Source organism: Nerophis lumbriciformis, linkage group LG20 (assembly GCF_033978685.3).
Source record: "Nerophis lumbriciformis linkage group LG20, RoL_Nlum_v2.1, whole genome shotgun sequence".
NCBI lineage: Eukaryota > Metazoa > Chordata > Actinopteri > Syngnathiformes > Syngnathidae > Nerophis > Nerophis lumbriciformis.
In genome coordinates this window covers 1,273,935-1,292,500 of record NC_084567.2, presented here as the reverse complement: position 1 = coordinate 1,292,500, position 18,566 = coordinate 1,273,935, and the positions used below count along the sequence as shown (strand labels likewise).

At 50.5% G+C, this 18,566-nt stretch overlaps 1 protein-coding gene across 1 annotated transcript in view; it reads left to right on the top strand.

Annotated features, from left to right (window-relative positions):
- The window catches only part of LOC133619122 (nucleus accumbens-associated protein 2-like), a 19,404-nt gene extending 2,537 nt beyond the window's left edge, over positions 1-16,867 (top strand). The window contains exons 2-7 of the mRNA XM_061980020.2: positions 11,090-11,244; positions 11,302-11,516; positions 11,585-11,761; positions 11,877-11,982; positions 16,138-16,235; positions 16,338-16,867. Of these exons, the coding sequence (XP_061836004.1) occupies positions 11,090-11,244; positions 11,302-11,516; positions 11,585-11,761; positions 11,877-11,982; positions 16,138-16,235; positions 16,338-16,798 (1,212 nt within the window). The 3' untranslated portion in view covers positions 16,799-16,867. The remainder of the gene's footprint in view (positions 1-11,089; positions 11,245-11,301; positions 11,517-11,584; positions 11,762-11,876; positions 11,983-16,137; positions 16,236-16,337) is intronic.
- The last annotated feature ends 1,699 nt before the right edge of the window (positions 16,868-18,566 follow it).

The following is an 18,566-nucleotide window of genomic DNA, read 5'->3' as shown; positions in this document are numbered from 1 at the left end:
GACACACCTGTCCAGGTAGACCAGGGGTGTCCAAAATGCGGCCCGTAGCTCATTTTTTAACAATATGAGCCTGGCCACACCCACCGACACACCTGTCCAGGTAGACCACAGGTGTCCAAAGTGCGGCCCGTAGCTCATTTTTTAACAATATGAGCCTGGCCACACCCACCGACACACCTGTCCAGGTAGACCACAGGTGTCCAAAGTGCGGCCCGTAGCTCATTTTTTAACAATATGAGCCTAGCCGCACCCACCGACACACCTGTCCAGGTAGACCAGGGGTGTCCAAAGTGCGGCCCGTAGCTCATTTTTTAACAATATGAGCCTGGCCACAACCACCGACACACCTGTCCAGGTAGACCACAGGTGTCCAAAGTGCGGCCCGTAGCTCATTTTTTAACAATATGAGCCTGGCCACACCCACCGACACACCTGTCCAGGTAGACCAGGGGTGTCCAAAGTGCGGCCCGTAGCTCATTTTTTAACAATATGAGCCTGACCACACCCACCGACACACCTGTCCAGGTAGACCAGGGGTGTCCAAAGTGCGGCCCGTAGCTCATTTTTTAACAATATGAGCCTGGCCACACCCACCGACACACCTGTGTAGGTAGACCAGGGGTGTCCAAAGTGCGGCCTGTAGCTCATTTTTTAACAATATGAGCCTGGCCACACCCACCGACACACCTGTGTAGGTAGACCAGGGGTGTCCAAAGTGCGGCCCGTAGCTCATTTTTTAACAATATGATCCTGGCCACACCCACCGACACACCTGTCCAGGTAGACCAGGGGTGTCCAAAGTGCGGCCCGTAGCTCATTTTCTAACAATATGAGCCTGGCCACACCCACCGACACACCTGTCCAGGTAGACCACGGGTGTCCGAAGTGCGGCCCGTAGCTCATTTTTTAACAATATGAGCCTGGCCACACCCACCGACACACCTGTCCAGGTAGACCACGGGTGTCCAAAGTGCGGCCCGTAGCTCATTTTTTAACAATATGAGCCTGGCCACACCCACCGACACACCTGTCCAGGTAGACCAGGGGTGTCCAAAGTGCGGCCCGTAGCTCATTTTTTAACAATATGAGCTTGGCCACACCCACCGACACACCTGTCCAGGTAGACCACGGGTGTCCAAAGTGCGGCCCGTAGCTCATTTTTTAACAAGGTGAGCCTGGCCACACCCACCGACACACCTGTCCAGGTAGACCAGGGGTGTCCAAGGTACGGCCCGTAGCTCATTTTTTAACAATATGAGCCTGGCCACACCCACCGACACACCTGTCCAGGTAGACCACAGGTGTCCAAAGTGCGGCCCGTATCTCATTTTTTAACAATATGAGCCTGGCCACACCCACCAACACATACCTGTCCAGGTAGACCAGGGGTGTCCAAAGTGCGGCCCGTAGCTCATTTTTTAACAATATGAGCCTGGCCACACCCACCAACACACCTGTCCAGGTAGACCACAGGTGTCCAAAGTGCGGCCTGTAGCTCATTTTTTAACAATATGAGCCTGGCCACACCCACCGACACACCTGTCCAGGTAGACCACGGGTGTCCAAAGTGCGGCCCGTAGCTCATTTTTTAACAATATGAGCCTGGCCACACCCACCGACACACCTGTCCAGGTAGACCACGGGTGTCCAAAGTGCGGCCCGTAGCTCATTTTTTAACAATATGAGCCTGGCCACACCCACCGACACATACCTGTCCAGGTAGACCAGGGGTGTCCAAAGTGCAGCCCGTAGCTCATTTTTTAACAATATGAGCCTGGCCACACTCACCAACACACCTGTCCAGGTAGACCAGGGGTGTCCAAAGTGCGGCCCGTAGCTCATTTTTTAACAATATGAGCCTGGCCACACCCACCGACACACCTGTCCAGGTAGACCACGGGTGTCCAAAGTGCGGCCCGTAGCTCATTTTTTAACAATATGAGCCTGGCCACACCCACCGACACACCTGTCCAGGTAGACCAGGGGTGTCCAAAGTGCGGCCCGTAGCTCATTTTTTAACAATATGAGCCTGGCCACACCCACCGACACACCTGTCCAGGTAGACCAGGGGTGTCCAAAATGCGGCCCGTAGCTCATTTTTTAACAATATGAGCCTGGCCACACCCACCGACACACCTGTCCAGGTAGACCACAGGTGTCCAAAGTGCGGCCCGTAGCTCATTTTTTAACAATATGAGCCTGGCCACACCCACCGACACACCTGTCCAGGTAGACCACAGGTGTCCAAAGTGCGGCCCGTAGCTCATTTTTTAACAATATGAGCCTAGCCGCACCCACCGACACACCTGTCCAGGTAGACCAGGGGTGTCCAAAGTGCGGCCCGTAGCTCATTTTTTAACAATATGAGCCTGGCCACAACCACCGACACACCTGTCCAGGTAGACCACAGGTGTCCAAAGTGCGGCCCGTAGCTCATTTTTTAACAATATGAGCCTGGCCACACCCACCGACACACCTGTCCAGGTAGACCAGGGGTGTCCAAAGTGCGGCCCGTAGCTCATTTTTTAACAATATGAGCCTGACCACACCCACCGACACACCTGTCCAGGTAGACCAGGGGTGTCCAAAGTGCGGCCCGTAGCTCATTTTTTAACAATATGAGCCTGGCCACACCCACCGACACACCTGTGTAGGTAGACCAGGGGTGTCCAAAGTGCGGCCTGTAGCTCATTTTTTAACAATATGAGCCTGGCCACACCCACCGACACACCTGTGTAGGTAGACCAGGGGTGTCCAAAGTGCGGCCCGTAGCTCATTTTTTAACAATATGATCCTGGCCACACCCACCGACACACCTGTCCAGGTAGACCAGGGGTGTCCAAAGTGCGGCCCGTAGCTCATTTTCTAACAATATGAGCCTGGCCACACCCACCGACACACCTGTCCAGGTAGACCACGGGTGTCCGAAGTGCGGCCCGTAGCTCATTTTTTAACAATATGAGCCTGGCCACACCCACCGACACACCTGTCCAGGTAGACCACGGGTGTCCAAAGTGCGGCCCGTAGCTCATTTTTTAACAATATGAGCCTGGCCACACCCACCGACACACCTGTCCAGGTAGACCAGGGGTGTCCAAAGTGCGGCCCGTAGCTCATTTTTTAACAATATGAGCTTGGCCACACCCACCGACACACCTGTCCAGGTAGACCACGGGTGTCCAAAGTGCGGCCCGTAGCTCATTTTTTAACAAGGTGAGCCTGGCCACACCCACCGACACACCTGTCCAGGTAGACCAGGGGTGTCCAAGGTACGGCCCGTAGCTCATTTTTTAACAATATGAGCCTGGCCACACCCACCGACACACCTGTCCAGGTAGACCACGGGTGTCCAAAATGCAGCCCGTAGCTCATTTTTTAACAATATGAGCCTGGCCACACCCACCGACACACCTGTCCAGGTAGACCAGGGGTGTCCAAAGTGCGGCCCGTAGCTCATTTTTTAACAATATGAGCCTGGCCACACCCACCGACACACCTGTCCAGGTACACCACAGGTGTCCAAAGTGCGGCCCGTAGCTCATTTTTTAACAATATGAGCCTGGCCACACCCACCGACACACCTGTCCAGGTAGACCACAGGTGTCCAAAGTGCGGCCTGTAGCTCATTTTTTAACAATATGAGCCTGGCCACACCCACCGACACACCTGTGTAGGTAGACCAGGGGTGTCCAAAGTGCGGCCCGTAGCTCATTTTTTAACAATATGAGCCTGGCCACACCCACCGACACACCTGTCCAGGTACACCACAGGTGTCCAAAGTGCGGCCCGTAGCTCATTTTTTAACAATATGAGCCTGGCCACACCCACCGACACACCTGTGTAGGTAGACCAGAGGTGTCCAAAGTGCGGCCCGTAGCTCATTTTTTTAACAATATGAGCCTGGCCACACCCACCGACACACCTGTGTAGGTAGACCAGGGGTGTCCAAAGTGCGGCCCGTAGCTCATTTTTTAACAATATGAGCCTGGCCACACCCACCGACACATACCTGTCCAGGTAGACCAGGGGTGTCCAAAGTGCGGCCCGTAGCTCATTTTTTAACAATATGAGCCTGGCCACACCCACCGACACACCTGTTCAGGTAGACCAGGGGTGTCCAAAGTGCGGCCCGTAGCTCATATTTTAACAATATGAGCCTGGCCACACCCACCGACACACCTGTCCAGGTAGACCAGGGGTGTCCAAAGTGCGGCCCGTAGCTCATTTTTTAACAATATGATCCTGGCCACACCCACCGACACACCTGTCCAGGTAGACCAGGGGTGTCCAAAGTGCGGCCCGTAGCTCATTTTCTAACAATATGAGCCTGGCCACACCCACCGACACATACCTGTCCAGGTAGACCAGGGGTGTCCGAAGTGCGGCCCGTAGCTCATTTTTTAACAATATGAGCCTGGCCACACCCACCGACACACCTGTCCAGGTAGACCAGGGGTGTCCAAAGTGCGGCCCGTAGCTCATTTTTTAACAATATGAGCTTGGCCACACCCACCGACACACCTGTCCAGGTAGACCACGGGTGTCCAAAGTGCGGCCCGTAGCTCATTTTTTAACAAGGTGAGCCTGGCCACACCCACCGGCACACCTGTCCAGGTAGACCACGGGTGTCCAAAGTGCGGCCCGTAGCTCATTTTCTAACAATATGAGCCTGGCCACACCCACCGACACATACCTGTCCAGGTAGACCAGGGGTGTCCGAAGTGCGGCCCGTAGCTCATTTTTTAACAATATGAGCCTGGCCACACCCACCGACACACCTGTCCAGGTAGACCAGGGGTGTCCAAAGTGCGGCCCGTAGCTCATTTTTTAACAAGGTGAGCCTGGCCACACCCACCGACACACCTGTCCAGGTAGACCAGGGGTGTCCAAGGTACGGCCCGTAGCTCATTTTTTAACAATATGAGCCTGGCCACACCCACCAACACATACCTGTCCAGGTAGACCAGGGTGTCCAAAGTGCGGCCCGTAGCTCATTTTTTAACAATATGAGCCTGGCCACACCCACCGACACACCTGTCCAGGTAGACCACGGGTGTCCAAAGTGCGGCCTGTAGCTCATTTTTTAACAATATGAGCCTGGCCACACCCACCGACACACCTGTCCAGGTAGACCAGGGGTGTCCAAAGTGCGGCCTGTAGCTCATTTTTCAACAATATGAGCCTGGCCACACCCACCGACACACCTGTCCAGGTAGACCACGGGTGTCCAAAGTGCGGCCCGTAGCTCATTTTTTAACAATATGAGCCTGGCCACACCCACCGACACACCTGTCCAGGTAGACCACGGGTGTCCAAAATGCAGCCCGTAGCTCATTTTTTAACAATATGAGCCTGGCCACACCCACCGACACATACCTGTCCAGGTAGACCAGGGTGTCCAAAGTGCGGCCCGTAGCTCATTTTTTAACAATATGAGCCTGGCCACACCCACCGACACACCTGTCCAGGTAGACCAGGGGTGTCCAAAGTGCGGCCCGTAGCTCATTTTTTAACAATATGAGCCTGGCCACACCCACCGACACACCTGTCCAGGTAGACCACGGGTGTCCAAAGTGCGGCCTGTAGCTCATTTTTTAACAATATGAGCCTGGCCACACCCACCGACACACCTGTCCAGGTAGACCAGGGGTGTCCAAAGTGCGGCCCGTAGCTCATTTTTTAACAATATGAGCCTGGCCACACCCACCGACACACCTGTCCAGGTAGACCACGGGTGTCCAAAGTGCGGCCTGTAGCTCATTTTTTAACAATATGAGCCTGGCCACACCCACCGACACACCTGTCCAGGTAGACCAGGGGTGTCCAAAGTGCGGCCTGTAGCTCATTTTTCAACAATATGAGCCTGGCCACACCCACCGACACACCTGTCCAGGTAGACCACGGGTGTCCAAAGTGCGGCCCGTAGCTCATTTTTTAACAATATGAGCCTGGCCACACCCACCGACACACCTGTCCAGGTAGACCAGGGGTGTCCAAAGTGCGGCCCGTAGCTCATTTTTTAACAATATGAGCTTGGCCACACCCACCGACACACCTGTCCAGGTAGACCACGGGTGTCCAAAGTGCGGCCCGTAGCTCATTTTTTAACAAGGTGAGCCTGGCCACACCCACCGACACACCTGTCCAGGTAGACCACGGGTGTCCAAAGTGCGGCCCGTAGCTCATTTTTTAACAATATGAGCCTGGCCACACCCACCGACACACCTGTCCAGGTAGACCACGGGTGTCCAAAGTGCGGCCTGTAGCTCATTTTTTAACAATATGAGCCTGGCCACACCCACCGACACACCTGTCCAGGTAGACCAGGGGTGTCCAAAGTGCGGCCTGTAGCTCATTTTTCAACAATATGAGCCTGGCCACACCCACCGACACACCTGTCCAGGTAGACCAGGGGTGTCCAAAGTGCGGCCCGTAGCTCATTTTTTAACAATATGAGCCTGGCCACACCCACCGACACACCTGTCCAGGTAGACCACGGGTGTCCAAAGTGCGGCCTGTAGCTCATTTTTTAACAATATGAGCCTGGCCACACCCACCGACACACCTGTCCAGGTAGACCAGGGGTGTCCAAAGTGCGGCCTGTAGCTCATTTTTCAACAATATGAGCCTGGCCACACCCACCGACACACCTGTCCAGGTAGACCACGGGTGTCCAAAGTGCGGCCCGTAGCTCATTTTTTAACAATATGAGCCTGGCCACACCCACCGACACACCTGTCCAGGTAGACCAGGGGTGTCCAAAGTGCGGCCCGTAGCTCATTTTTTAACAATATGAGCTTGGCCACACCCACCGACACACCTGTCCAGGTAGACCACGGGTGTCCAAAGTGCGGCCCGTAGCTCATTTTTTAACAAGGTGAGCCTGGCCACACCCACCGACACACCTGTCCAGGTAGACCACGGGTGTCCAAAGTGCGGCCCGTAGCTCATTTTCTAACAATATGAGCCTGGCCACACCCACCGACACATACCTGTCCAGGTAGACCAGGGGTGTCCGAAGTGCGGCCCGTAGCTCATTTTTTAACAATATGAGCCTGGCCACACCCACCGACACACCTGTCCAGGTAGACCAGGGGTGTCCAAAGTGCGGCCCGTAGCTCATTTTTTAACAATATGAGCTTGGCCACACCCACCGACACACCTGTCCAGGTAGACCACGGGTGTCCAAAGTGCGGCCCGTAGCTCATTTTTTAACAAGGTGAGCCTGGCCACACCCACCGACACACCTGTCCAGGTAGACCAGGGGTGTCCAAGGTACGGCCCGTAGCTCATTTTTTAACAATATGAGCCTGGCCACACCCACCAACACATACCTGTCCAGGTAGACCAGGGTGTCCAAAGTGCGGCCCGTAGCTCATTTTTTAACAATATGAGCCTGGCCACACCCACCGACACACCTGTCCAGGTAGACCACGGGTGTCCAAAGTGCGGCCTGTAGCTCATTTTTTAACAATATGAGCCTGGCCACACCCACCGACACACCTGTCCAGGTAGACCAGGGGTGTCCAAAGTGCGGCCTGTAGCTCATTTTTCAACAATATGAGCCTGGCCACACCCACCGACACACCTGTCCAGGTAGACCACGGGTGTCCAAAGTGCGGCCCGTAGCTCATTTTTTAACAATATGAGCCTGGCCACACCCACCGACACACCTGTCCAGGTAGACCACGGGTGTCCAAAATGCAGCCCGTAGCTCATTTTTTAACAATATGAGCCTGGCCACACCCACCGACACATACCTGTCCAGGTAGACCAGGGTGTCCAAAGTGCGGCCCGTAGCTCATTTTTTAACAATATGAGCCTGGCCACACCCACCGACACACCTGTCCAGGTAGACCAGGGGTGTCCAAAGTGCGGCCCGTAGCTCATTTTTTAACAATATGAGCCTGGCCACACCCACCGACACACCTGTCCAGGTAGACCACGGGTGTCCAAAGTGCGGCCTGTAGCTCATTTTTTAACAATATGAGCCTGGCCACACCCACCGACACACCTGTCCAGGTAGACCAGGGGTGTCCAAAGTGCGGCCTGTAGCTCATTTTTCAACAATATGAGCCTGGCCACACCCACCGACACTTACCTGTTCAGGTAGACCACGTGTGTCCAAAGTGCGGCCCGTAGCTCATTTTTTTACAATATGAGCCTGGCCACACCCACCGACACACACCTGTCCAGGTAGACCACGGGTGTCCAAAGTGCGGCCCGTAGCTCATTTTTTAACAATATGAGCCTGGCCACACCCACCGACACATACCTGTCCAGGTAGACCAGGGGTGTCCAAAATGCGGCCCGTAGCTCATTTTTTAACAATATGAGCCTGGCCACACCCACCGACACATACCTGTCCAGGTAGACCAGGGGTGTCCAAAGTGCGGCCCGTAGCTCATTTTTTAACAATATGAGCCTGGCCACACCCACCGACACACACCTGTCCAGGTAGACCAGGGGTGTCCAAAGTACGGCCCGTAGCTCATTTTTTAACGATATGATCCTGGCCACACCCACCGACACACCTGTCCAGGTAGACCAGGGGTGTCCAAAGCGCGGCCCGTAGCTCATTTTTTAACAATATGAGCCTGGCCACACCCACCGACACATACCTGTCCCGGTAGACCAGGGGTGTCCAAAGTGCGGCCCGTAGCTAATTTTTTAACAATATGAGCCTGGCCACACCCACCGACACACCTGTCCAGGTAGACCAGAGGTGTCCAAAGTGCGGCCCGTAGCTCATTTTTTAACAATTGGTTAGCATTCTGATACTAGCATGCTAATTTTTCAGGCACATATCAAATGATATCTGTTAGCATGCTAATGTCAATATGCTAGGCTTTTTCAAAGTTAATTTTGTAGGTAAACACCTCAGCGTCCAATATTCTGATAGCTGTTAGCACACTAATTTCAGTTTGCTAGCTTTTTTAAGCTAATTTTGTCGGTATACACCTCAGTCATGTTTTGGTACTTGATGCGTGCTAATGTTAGCATCCTAACATTTTATACAAATGTTTCAGTTACACACCGCAGAGTAATATATTTTGGTACTTGACGCAAAAGTTACAGTTAGCTCTTTAGCTTAGCATGCTAGCTTTTTTAGCCAATTTAGCAGGCATACACCTCAGCGTCAACTATTTTGTTACTTGACGAATGATACTAGTTAGCATTCTAATGTCAGTGTCCTAGGTTTTTTAAGCTAATTCTGTAGTCATATTTTGATAATTGATGCATGCTAATGTTAGCATGATAACATCCATCCATCCATTTGCTACCGCTTGTCCCCTTCGGGGTCGCGGGTGTTAAACAAAAGTTTCAGGAACACACCAAATATTTTGCAACTTGACGCATGTTACAGTTAGCGTTTTAGCACGCTAATTAGCATTTTTTTTAAGCTAATCAAGAAGGTGTACACCTGAGCGTCAAAAATTGTGTTGACGAATGGTACTTGTTAGCATGCTACCGTCAGTAAGCCATATTTTTTGTAAAGGCTCATTTTGTAGGTATACACCTCAGACATATTACGATACTTGATACATGTTAATGTTAGCATGTTAGCATTTTAAACACAATCTTCAGGTCCACACCTCAGAGTAATATATTTTTGGTACTTGACGCAAGTTACAGTTAGCGCTTTAGCTTAGCAGGCTAGCTTTTTTAGCCGATTTAGCAGGTATACACCTCGGCGTCAACTATTTTGTTACTTGACGAATAATACTTGTTAGCATTCTAGCGTCAGTGTGCAAGCTTTTTTAAGCTAATTTTGTAATGTTAATGTTAGCATGCTAGCATTTTAAACACAATCTTCAGGTCCACACCTCAGAGTAATATATTTTTGGTACTTGACGCAAGTTACAGTTAGCGCTTTAGCTTAGCAGGCTAGCTTTTTTAGCCGATTTAGCAGGTATACACCTCAGCGTCAACTATTTTGTTACTTGACGAATAATACTTGTTAGCATTCTAGCGTCAGTGTGCAAGCTTTTTTAAGCTCATTTTGTAGGTATAAATGTTAATGTTAGCATGCTAGCATTTTAAACACAATCTTCAGGTCCACACCTCAGAGTAATATATTTTGGGTACTTGACGCAAGTTACAGTTAGCGCTTTATCTTAGCAGGCTAGCTTTTTTAGCCGATTTAGCAGTTATACACCTCAGCGTCAACTATTTTGTTACTTGACGAATAATACTTGTTAGCATTCTAGCGTCAGTGTGCGAGCTTTTTTAAGCTAATTTTGTAGGTATACATGTTAGCATGCTAGCATTTTAAACACAATCTTCAGGTCCACACCTCAGAGTAATATATTTTTTGTATTTGACGCAAGTTACAGTTAGCGCTTTAGCTTAGCAGGCTAGCTTTTTTAGCCGATTTAGCAGGTATACACCTCAGCGTCACCTATTTTGTTACTTGACGAATAATACTTGTTAGCATTCTAGCGTCAGTGTGCGAGCTAATTTTGTAATGTTAATGTTAGCATGCTAGCATTTTAAACACAATCTTCAGGTCCACACCTCAGAGTAATATATTTTTGGTACTTGACGCAAGTTACAGTTAGCGCTTTAGCTTAGCAGGCTAGCTTTTTTTAGCCGATTTAGCAGGTATACACCTCAGCGTCAACTATTTTGTTACTTGACGAATAATACTTGTTAGCATTCTAGCGTCAGTGTGCAAGCTTTTTTACGCTAATTTTGTAATGTTAATGTTAGCATGCTAGCATTTTAAACACAATCTTCAGGTCCACACCTCAGAGTAATATATTTTGGTACTTGATTGACACATGTTACAGTTAGCGCTTTGTCATGTCAGCTGTTTTAGCTGGCTCGCGTGCTAACTGTTAGCATTTCAGTTTGGCTTTGGCTCTTCAGCAGTCGCACTCAATTTCATTTTCTAGTTCTTTGGAAAAAAATCCGGTACTGGTTTTGAAAGTGAAAACTACCAAAACGGCCCTCGCATCCTTTGGATTTGTCCGCCTGGGCACCCCTGAGCTAGACCGAGAACCTTTAGTCCCGGGACCATGACCCAATTAGAAGCGGTGAGTCCAGGGAGATGAGAACTTCTGACACAGACGTTGGTGTTTGTCAGACCACTTCAGCAGACGAGCTAGGAGCTTCAGACCTGGTCCAGCAGCCCCAGCAGGGGGCCAGTCCGTCCATGAGTCCAGAAGAGCTGCTGATGGCGGTCAGCAGGATCAAACAGGAGAGACAAGACTCTCCTCCCGGAGAAGACATGGAGGCCAGGTGAGGAGGTCCCACCGCTCGGACTCTCCACCCGCTGACTGGTCCTTCTGTCCTCAGAGCCGAGCTCCAGACCACCACGGGGGGCGCTGTGTGCTACCTGGGTGCAGGTGCGGGCGTGGTTCTGGGCCTGCAGTCTTACCTCCTGGCAGGTGGGGGGCGCTCCAGTTCGGAAGGAACGGACTCGCCCCCCTCCCACCCCCCGACCGAGGAGGAGCTGGAGGACAACTACTTCTGCAACAGCAGCCAGTCCGGAATGTTCCAACACATGTTTGGTAAGTTACCGGCGAAGCCCCTCCCACTTGACAAGACACGCCTCCTTCTCCGACTCTCCCGGCTCCAGGACAGGAGAAGATGGAGCTGCTGCGTCTGCCGCTGGGCGGCGAGCGGCGTGCGTGCGTGCTGGTGGGCGGAGACAACATGGCGCTGCCGGCCAGTCTGGTCAGTCAGATCGGATATCGCTGCCACCCCTCGCTCTACGGCGAGGGAGAACCTGGAGAGAAGGTGGAGCTGGTGGCAGGTAGGTGATGATGTCACTTCCTCCTTACATCACAGCCACCAATCTGCCTGTGTGTGTGTGTGTGTGTGTGTGTGTGTGTGTGTGTGTGTGTGTGTGTGTGTGTGTGTGTGTGCAGGTTCAGGTGTGTTCATGACCAGAGGTCAGCTGATGAACTGTCACTTGTGTGCTGGGGTCAAACACAAAGTTCTGCTCAGGAGGCTGCTGGCAACCTTCTTTGACAGGTGAGACTTTGGTTAGTGTGCTTATCTCACTTCCTGTATTACCTCACTTCCTGTTTCACCTCTCCCTATACCTCACTTCCTGTTTCATCTCTCCCTATACCTCACTTCCTGTCTCATCTGTCTCTATACCTCACTTCCTGTTTCATCTGTCTCTATACCTCACTTCCTGTCTCATCTGTCTCTATACCTCACTTCCTGTCTCTTGTCTCCCTTTCTCACTTCCTGTCTTACCCCACTTTGTCTCATGTCTCCTTATACCCCACTTCCTGTCTTACCCCACTTCCTGTCTTACCTCACTTCCTGTCTTACCGCACTTCCTGCCTCATCTGTCTCTATACCTCACTTCCTGTCTCATCTGTCCCTATACCTCACTTCCTGTCTCATCTGTCTCTATACCTCACTTCCTGTCTCATCTGTCTCTATACCTCACTTCCTGTCTCTTGTCTCCCTTTCTCACTTCCTGTCTTACCCCACTTTGTCTCATGTCTCCTTATACCCCACTTCCTGTCTCACCTCACTTCCTGTCTTACCCCACTTCCAGTCTCAGCTGTCCCTATACCTCACTTCCTGTATTACCTCACTTCCTGTCTCATCTGCCTCTATACCTCACTTCCTGTCTCATCTGTCTCTATACCTCACTTCCTGTCTCATCTGTCTCTATACCTCACTTCCTGTCTCATCTGTCTCTATACCTCACTTCCTGTCTCATCTGTCTCTATACCTCACTTCCTGTCTCATCTGTCTCTATACCTCACTTCCTGTCTCATCTGTCTCTATACCTCACTTCCTGTCTCTTGTCTCCCTTTCTCACTTCCTGTCTTACCCCACTTTGTCTCATGTCTCCTTATACCCCACTTCCTGTCTCACCTCACTTCCTGTCTTACCCCACTTCAAGTCTCAGCTGTCCCTATACCTCACTTCCTGTATTACCTCACTTCCTGTCTCATCTGCCTCTATACCTCACTTCCTGTCTCATCTGTCGCTATACCTCACTTCCTGTCTCATCTGTCTCTATACCTCACTTCCTGTCTCTTATCTCCCTTTCTCACTTCCTGTCTTACCCCACTTTGTCTCATGTCTCCTTATACCCCACTTCCTGTCTCACCTCACTTCCTGTCTTACCCCACTTCAAGTCTCAGCTGTCCCTATACCTCACTTCCTGTATTACCTCACTTCCTGTCTCATCTGCCTCTATACCTCACTTCCTGTCTCATCTGTCGCTATACCTCACTTCCTGTCTCATCTGTCTCTATACCTCACTTCCTGTCTCTTGTCTCCCTTTCTCACTTCCTGTCTTACCCCACTTTGTCTCATGTCTCCTTATACCCCACTTCCTGTCTCACCTCACTTCCTGTCTTACCCCACTTCCAGTCTCAGCCGTCCCTATACCTCACTTCCTGTATTACCTCACTTCCTGTCTCATCTGCCTCTATACCTCACTTCCTGTTTCATCTGTCTCTATACCTCACTTCCTGTCTAATCTGTCTCTATACCTCACTTCCTGTCTCATCTGTCTTTATACCTCACTTCCTGTATTACCTCACTTCCTGTCTCATCTGTCGCTATACCTCACTTCCTGTCTCATCTGTCGCTATACCTCACTTCCTGTCTCTTGTCTCCCTTTCTCACTTCCTGTCTTACCCCACTTTGTCTCATGTCTCCTTATACCCCACTTCCTGTCTCACCTCACTTCCTGTCTTACCTCACTTCCAGTCTCAGTCGTCCCTATACCTCACTTCCTGTATTACCTCACTTCCTGTCTCATCTGCCTCTATACCTCACTTCCTGTTTCATCTGTCTCTATACCTCACTTCCTGTCTAATCTGTCTCTATACCTCACTTCCTGTCTCATCTGTCTTTATACCTCACTTCCTGTATTACCTCACTTCCTGTCTCATCTGCCTCTATACCTCACTTCCTGTCTCTTGTCTCCCTTTCTCCCTTCCTGTCTTACCCCACTTTGTCTCATGTCTCCTTATACCCCACTTCCTGTCTCACCTCACTTCCTGTCTTACCCCACTTCCAGTCTCAGCCGTCCCTATACCTCACTTCCTGTATTACCTCACTTCCTGTCTCATCTGCCTCTATACCTCACTTCCTGTTTCATCTGTCTCTATACCTCACTTCCTGTCTAATCTGTCTCTATACCTCACTTCCTGTCTCATCTGTCTTTATACCTCACTTCCTGTATTACCTCACTTCCTGTCTCATCTGCCTCTATACCTCACTTCCTGTCTCATCTGTCTCTATACCTCACTTCCTGTCTCATCTGTCTCTATACCTCACTTCCTGTCTCATCTGTCTCTATACCTCACTTCCTGTCTCTTGTCTCCCTTTCTCACTTCCTGTCTTACCCCACTTTGTCTCATGTCTCCTTATACCCCACTTCCTGTCTCATCTGCCTCTATACCTAACTTCCTGTCTCATCTGTCTCTATACCTCACTTCCTGTCTCTTGTCTCCCTTTCTCACTTCCTGTCTTACCCCACTTTGTCTCATGTCTCCTTATACCCCACTTCCTGTCTCACCTCACTTCCTGTCTTACCCCACTTCAAGTCTCAGCTGTCCCTATACCTCACTTCCTGTATTACCTCACTTCCTGTCTCATCTGCCTCTATACCTCACTTCCTGTCTCATCTGTCGCTATACCTCACTTCCTGTCTCTTGTCTCCCTTTCTCACTTCCTGTCTTACCCCACTTTGTCTCATGTCTCCTTATACCCCACTTCCTGTCTCACCTCACTTCCTGTCTTACCCCACTTCCAGTCTCAGCCGTCCCTATACCTCACTTCCTGTATTACCTCACTTCCTGTCTCATCTGCCTCTATACCTCACTTCCTGTTTCATCTGTCTCTATACCTCACTTCCTGTCTAATCTGTCTCTATACCTCACTTCCTGTCTCATCTGTCTTTATACCTCACTTCCTGTATTACCTCACTTCCTGTCTCATCTGTCTCTATACCTCACTTCCTGTCTCATCTGTCTCTATACCTCACTTCCTGTCTCTTGTCTCCCTTTCTCCCTTCCTGTCTTACCCCACTTTGTCTCATGTCTCCTTATACCCCACTTCCTGTCTCACCTCACTTCCTGTCTTACCCCACTTCCAGTCTCAGCCGTCCCTATACCTCACTTCCTGTATTACCTCACTTCCTGTCTCATCTGCCTCTATACCTCACTTCCTGTTTCATCTGTCTCTATACCTCACTTCCTGTCTCATCTGTCTTTATACCTCACTTCCTGTCTCCATACCTCACTTCCTGTCTCATCTGTCTCTATACCTCACTTCCTGTCTCATCTGTCTCTATACCTCACTTCCTGTCTCCATACCTCACTTCCTGTCTCATCTGTCTCTATACCTCACTTCCTGTCTCATCTGTCTCTATACCTCACTTCCTGTCTCATCTGTCTCTATACCTCACTTCCTGTCTCATCTGTCTCTATACCTCACTTCCTGTCTCATCTGTCTCTATACCTCACTTCCTGTCTCATCTGTCTTTATACCTCACTTCCTGTCTCCATACGTCACTTCCTGTCTCATCTGTCTCTATACCTCACTTCCTGTCTCATCTGTCTCTATACCTCACTTCCTGTCTCAATACCTCACTTCCTGTCTCATCTGTCTCTATACCTCACTTCCTGTCTCTATACCTCACTTCCTGTCTCTATACCTCACTTCCTGTCTCATCTGTCCCTATACCTCACTTCCTGTCTCATCTGTCTCTATACCTCACTTCCTGTCTCATCTGTCTCTATACCTCACTTCCTGTCTCATCTGTCTCTACACCTCACTTCCTGTCTCATCTGTCTCTATACCTCACTTCCTGTCTCTATACCTCACTTCTTGTCCTATATGTCCATTACCTCACTTCCTGTTTTATCTGTCCCCTGACGGCTTCTAGAAGATTGTGCTGTGCAAGTCTTAGAGGTGTGTACATGTGACATCATCAGCAGATGTCACACGGTCATGTCGTGACTTGACTTGACTTTAGCAGGTTTACGTATTCTAGAAGATTCTCAGCCAGGAGCCTCCATCACAATGCAGCTGCTTTACATAACTGCTCTGTCACATGGAGTGTGTGTGTGTGTGTGTGTGTGTGTGTGTGTGTGTGTGTGTGTTTTAGTATAGGCACTGATTGGCTTGTTATGGTATCCATAGAAACACTCTGGCCAATAGCTGTGGGACTGGGATCCGCTCCTCCACCAATGATCCGAGCCGAAAGCCCCTGGACAACCGAGTGTTAAACACAGTCAAACGTAAGACGCACACACACACACACACACACACACACACACACACACACACACACAGAGACACGTGTATGGAGGTGAAGGTTGTTCTTCATGTTTGTTCCTCAGTCTACTGTCAGAAGTTTGCTCCGAGCTTCAAGGAGAGCGAGATGAACGTGATCGCAGCAGACATGTGCACCAATGCTCGCAGAGTAAGAAAGCGTTGGCTCCCCAAGATCCATTCTCTGCTCCCCGGCGGCCTGGCTAACTCCGCCCCCCAGCCCCGCAGGGCCAGGAGGGGGGGCGCGGTGCGAGCGGGGGGAGGAGACGTCCATTTGGAACTGGACCCACGTCCGCCAGGCGGCCAGGAGGTGGACAGGGAGGAGCCTCACCTACAGCTGGTTGGCTCGCGAGGGGGCGGAGCAAGGCAGATGGGCGTGGACGCAGGAAGTGACGGGCGGTCACAACATCAGGACCCCGCCCTCTGCGTCTCATCCTCCTACTCACCTGAATCCTCCCCCTACCTGGCTGAGACTGCACCCCCTGACACTGATGACAGGGGGGCGGAGCCTCTTCAACACAGCCAATAAGCTCTTTACTTCAGGCGCCTAACTGTCTGTTGGCTCTTCCTGTCTGTCTGCTGGCCATCTGTCCCCTACCTCACTTCCTGTATGTCCCTTATTGCACTTCCTGTCCTATCTGTCCCCTACCTCACTTCTTGTCTGTCCCCTACCTCACTTCCTGTCTTATCTGTCCCCTACCTCACTTCCTGTCTGTCCCTTATTGCACTTCCTGTCCTATCTGTCCCCTACCTCACTTCTTGTCTGTCCCCTCCCTCACTTCCTGTCTTATCTGTCCCCTACCTCACTTCCTGTCTGTCCCCTATTGCACTTCCTGTCTTATCTGTCCCCTACCTCACTTCCTGTCTGATCCGTCTCCTACGTCACTTCCTATCTTGTCTGTCCCCTATTGCACTTCCTGTCTTATCTGTCCCCTACCTCACTTCCTGTCTGTCCCCTACTGTACTTTTTATCTTATCTGTCCCCTACCTCACTTCCTGTCTGTCCCCTACTGTACTTCTTATCTTATCTGTCCCCTACCTCACTTCCTGTCTTTAGATCCCTTACCGCAATCCTTATATTATCTGTCTTGTACCGCACTTCCTGTCTTATCTGTCCCCTACCTCACTTCCTGTCTTATTTGTCCCCTGCCTCACTTCCTGTCTTATTTGTCCCCTGCCTCACTTCCTGTCTGTCCCCTACTGTACTTTTTATCTTATCTGTCCCCTACCTCACTTCCTGTCTGTCCCCTACTGTACTTCTTATCTTATCTGTCCCCTACCTCACTTCCTGTCTTTAGATCCCTTACCGCAATCCTTATATTATCTGTCTTGTACCGCACTTCCTGTCTTATCTGTCCCCTACCTCACTTCCTGTCTTATTTGTCCCCTGCCTCACTTCCTGTCTTATTTGTCCCCTGCCTCACTTCCTGTCTGTCCCCTACTGTACTTTTTATCTTATCTGTCCCCTACCTCACTTCCTGTCTGTCCCCTACTGTACTTCTTATCTTATCTGTCCCCTACCTCACTTCCTGTCTTTAGATCCCTTACCGCAATCCTTATATTATCTGTCTTCTACCGCACTTCCTGTCTTATCTGTCCCCGACCTCACTTCCTGTCTGTCCCCTACTGTACTTCTTATCTTATCTGTCCCCTACCTCACTTCCTGTCTTTAGATCCCTTACCGCAATCCTTATATTATCTGTCTTGTACCGCACTTCCTGTCTTATCTGTCCCCTACCTCACTTCCTGTCTTATTTGTCCCCTGCCTCACTTCCTGTCTTATTTGTCCCCTGCCTCACTTCCTGTCTGTCCCCTACTGTACTTCTTATCTTATCTGTCCCCTACCTCACTTCCTGTCTTTAGATCCCTTACCGCAATCCTTATATTATCTGTCCCCTACCTCACTTCCTGTCTGTCCCCTACTGTACTTTTTATCTTATCTGTCCCCTACCTCACTTCCTGTCTGTCCCCTACTGTACTTCTTATCGTATCTGTCCCCTACCTCACTTCCTGTCTTTAGATCCCTTACCGCAATCCTTATATTATCTGTCTTGTACCGCACTTCCTGTCTTATCTGTCCCCTACCTCACTTCCTGTCTTATTTGTCCCCTGCCTCACTTCCTGTCTTATTTGTCCCCTGCCTCACTTCCTGTCTGTCCCCTACTGTACTTTTTATCTTATCTGTCCCCTACCTCACTTCCTGTCTGTCCCCTACTGTACTTCTTATCTTATCTGTCCCCTACCTCACTTCCTGTCTTTAGATCCCTTACCGCAATCCTTATATTATCTGTCTTCTA